At 45.0% G+C, this 3,776-nt stretch overlaps 1 protein-coding gene across 1 annotated transcript in view; it reads left to right on the top strand.

Moving 5' to 3' along the window:
• pfkmb (phosphofructokinase, muscle b) overlaps nucleotides 1-3,513 on the top strand; it is an 8,099-nt gene extending 4,586 nt beyond the window's left edge. Inside the window, 18 exon segments of the mRNA XM_011613748.2 lie at nucleotides 61-105; nucleotides 189-297; nucleotides 384-479; nucleotides 558-650; nucleotides 742-867; nucleotides 1,096-1,160; nucleotides 1,243-1,306; nucleotides 1,381-1,527; nucleotides 1,609-1,679; nucleotides 1,826-1,862; nucleotides 1,864-1,914; nucleotides 1,986-2,138; nucleotides 2,229-2,393; nucleotides 2,467-2,528; nucleotides 2,607-2,718; nucleotides 2,806-2,905; nucleotides 3,008-3,113; nucleotides 3,247-3,513. Coding sequence (XP_011612050.2) covers nucleotides 61-105; nucleotides 189-297; nucleotides 384-479; nucleotides 558-650; nucleotides 742-867; nucleotides 1,096-1,160; nucleotides 1,243-1,306; nucleotides 1,381-1,527; nucleotides 1,609-1,679; nucleotides 1,826-1,862; nucleotides 1,864-1,914; nucleotides 1,986-2,138; nucleotides 2,229-2,393; nucleotides 2,467-2,528; nucleotides 2,607-2,718; nucleotides 2,806-2,905; nucleotides 3,008-3,113; nucleotides 3,247-3,388 — 1,744 coding nt within the window. The 3' untranslated portion in view covers nucleotides 3,389-3,513.
• Nucleotides 3,514-3,776: the final 263 nt, after the last annotated feature.

Genomic DNA, 3,776 nt, shown 5'->3' with positions numbered 1-3,776 from the left:
ACCCATTTCTTCCACGGAAAACAGGCCTGGGATGCATTCATTTTAACTGTCCTTCTGCAGTCACCAGAGGACGTTTATTCTGGAGGTAATGGGCAGACACTGTGGGTGAGTACAGCCGACCGGATGGATGGATGATTAAAGAACTGCTCAGAGACAATTGAAGTCCAGCTATGAGTCTTTACGGGCAGGTATCTGGCCTTGGTGACAGCTCTGGCCTGCGGTGCTGACTGGGTCTTCATCCCTGAGATGCCCCCAGAGGAGAACTGGGAGGAGCATCTGTGCAGAAGACTGACAGAGGTAATTATCTAGCCATATAAAAATGAATTTTAAATGGTGAAGGAGATAAATGTAATGACCTAACGTGTTTTGTTTGTCCCGTACAGCAAAGAGGCCGTGGCTCACGTTTGAACATCATCATTGTGGCAGAGGGAGCGATGGACCGCCACGGTAAACCCATCACGTGTGAGCAAGTGAAACAGGTCAGCAGTGGTGGAAAATCTCCAGTATCCCATCATCTATAGCTTCTCCCTATTCACATAATTCCTATCTCTGACCAGCTGGTATCAAAGAAGTTAGGTTTCGACACCCGCACCACCATCCTGGGTCACGTCCAGAGAGGAGGGACCCCTTCCGCCTTTGACAGAATCCTGGTGAAGCTAAAGTTTCTGTTTTTAAAAGATGTCTTCTTGCTATTGGATGGTGTGAATGAACGGTAGTGTGGGTGATTTAATTTCTTCTCAGGCCAGCAGAATGGGTGTGGAAGCGGTGATGGCCCTGCTGGAGGCTACGCCAGAAACACCCGCATGCGTGGTCAGCTTGTCGGGAAACATGGCTGTCAGACTACCACTCATGGAGTGTGTACAAGTGGTGAGCTGCATTTATCAACTGGCGTTATGGTGTTTGAACTCCTCCTTCAAAGAAAATCTTGCATTTCCCATGTTTGCGGTCTCCACTGGGCTCCAGGACTTTCCTTGCAGTGGAGACTGCCTCTTAGCATTTAGTGAAGAGAAATTAGCTCAAGGTTTCGATCCAGGCGCTGTTGATGGACTTCGTCCAAAATGAACTCACCTGTTCTGTCCTTTTCCCCCCGTTCAGACTAAAGACGTCACCACTGCCATGGCTGAAGGGAAGTTTGATGAGGCCATTAAACTCAGGGGAAAGTGAGACATATTTTTATTCCTCTGTTTGAAAGCCTGGCGTCTTTGTTTGGGTGACAGATTTAAATGTGCCTCTGCTAAATAGGAGCTTCGAGAACAACTGGAACACATACAGGATGCTGGCTCATGTGCACCTTCCTGATACAAAGGTCTGGAAATTTTGAGGGTACTGATGAGCGTAAAACATATTAAGCCTGATAATCACCTGTTTTAACATCAACAGAGTAATATCAACATAGCCCTTCTGAATGTGGGAGCTCCGTGCGCGGGTATGAACGCCGTCGTACGTTCGGCCGTCAGAATCGGGATCTTACAGGGTCACCAAATGCTGGCAGTTCATGATGGTTTTGATGGCTTGGCTCAAGGAATGGTAAGCTGAAAACCAATATCACCTATGAAGGCCCTCACAAACAAAAGAGCTCAATCATGGCCTCACTTTGTTCCTGCTTAGATCGAGCCAATCGGCTGGTCTGGAGTGGCTGGATGGACCGGAAAGGGAGGCTCCTTTCTGGGCACAAAGAGGTGAGATGAAACTGCTTCTTACATGACTTCTATGTCAACGCTGGTTCTGAGAGATTCCTCCCTCCCAAACCAAGTAAATGATATTTAAGGTTGCATCACGGGTCGAGTTCACATGATCTAATCTATTGTGATTCACTCTTATGAAGATCTTTGCCACAGGAAGTCATGGAGGAGATCAGCCTGAAACATTGCAAAGTTTAACATTCATGCCATGGTAATCATCGGAGGCTTTGAGGTGAGCGTCTGATAAACAGAAACGTTTAATCAAAACATCTTTTCACTAAAACACTCCTCTTTCTGGTGAAGGCCTTTGTTGGCGGTCTGCAGATGGTGCAGGCTAGAGAGAAGTACGAGGAACTTTGCATCCCCATCGTCGTTGTTCCGGCCACTGTCTCCAACAACATTCCTGGTTCTGACTTCAGTGTAGGCGCTGATACTGCGCTCAACACTATAACAATGGTAAACTTACAAAAGAAACAAAAAGTGAAGGCCAACCAAGCTAGATCTTAAAGATTCCTCTCCTCTCTCTATTTTCTTTCTCCTTTTCAGACATGTGACAGGATCAAACAGTCTGCTGCTGGTACCAAGAGGAGGGTTTTCATTGTTGAGACAATGGGAGGACACTGTGGCTACCTGGCAACCATGGCTGGCCTGGCATCTGGAGCTGATGCCGCTTACATTTATGAAGAGCCTTTTAAAATCCGTGACCTGGAGGTGTGTTTGCATGTACAAGAGGAAAGAAAGTGATTCTGTTGAAAAGAAGGTCTGATTGCTGTTTGGCTCACAGATGAATGTAGAGCATCTGGTAGAGAAGATGAAGACCACGGTGAAGAGGGGACTGATTCTGAGGTTGATTGGACTCAGTTCTGATATTCCTACGGCAAATTACATCCCACTCTGATCTCCTTCGTGTTACTTTTGTTGCAGAAATGAGAGATGCAACGCCAATTACACCACTGACTTTATCTATAACCTGTATGCGGAGGAAGGCAAGGGTGTGTTTGACTGCAGGAAGAATGTGCTCGGGCATATGCAACAGGTGGGCCACAAGATTCAACTTTTCTGCCAATCACTTCTAGCTGCATTCAATTCAAATTTAAAATCATACACTAAAAAATATCGTTAGGGCGGAACACCGAGTCCTTTTGACCGGAACTTTGGGACAAAGATGGGCATGAAATCTGTCTTATGGTTGACTGACAAGCTGAAGGAGTGCTACCGACATGGTGAGGCTATGAAAGCAGTACAAACTGATGACATCTGCAGATGCGATTCCTGTCCTCTGGTCCTTGCTCTCATGTTTGCTGCTTTTAACCTCCACCTTTCAGGTCGCATCTTTGCCAACTCTCCAGATTCGGCCTGTGTGCTGGGTATGAAAAAGAGAGCTTTGGTCTTCACATCTCTGGCAGAGCTCAAAGACCAAACAGATTTTGAGTAAGACGTCTTTCCTGCGTGACTATTTGTTTTCTTACAGCTGTGCATCTATGCCCCCTAGCGGTGACATGTGATGTCATCATGATTGCCCTCCCCCCCCTTTTTTTTTGCTTACAATTATTTTCTTCTACAGACATCGTATTCCAAAGACACAGTGGTGGATTAAACTGAGGCCCATCTTGAAAATCCTGGCCAAGTACAAGATCAATTTGGACATGACTGAAAAGACTACGATGGAGCACGTCATCAAGAAGAGGGGCTTAGTCCCTCAGTAGCCTCAAGTGGGGACATCACATGAATGTCTTTTGCTTAAAGCACTTTGTAAAATGTGTCGCTGAAAAAGCAGTAAAAATAAAATCTAAATTAAATCACCAAAATATGCAAAAAGTCTTACAAATAACTCATCTGATTCTGTTTATTTATTCATTCCTTTGAATGTGGATGTAAGGGTTGCATCAGTCTCTGTCTTTACACCAGTTTATGCTTCTGTATCCTGTCCTTACACACCAATCAAATTAGTGGCATTATTTACATTTATTGTAGGCATATTGCACACTGGTGTTTTTTTCCCCCACAATATGGAAAGTGAAAACTTTTTATTTTGGTTTATTCTTTACACCGACATTAATATGGGATATTAATTGCTTAACCCGGGGTAAAAGT

The sequence above is a fragment of the Takifugu rubripes genome, chromosome 19 (genome assembly GCF_901000725.2).
Source record: "Takifugu rubripes chromosome 19, fTakRub1.2, whole genome shotgun sequence".
NCBI classification, from domain to species: Eukaryota; Metazoa; Chordata; class Actinopteri; order Tetraodontiformes; family Tetraodontidae; genus Takifugu; species Takifugu rubripes.
Note: the sequence above shows the minus strand (reverse complement) of the source record. Positions and strands in the feature narration are given on the sequence as shown.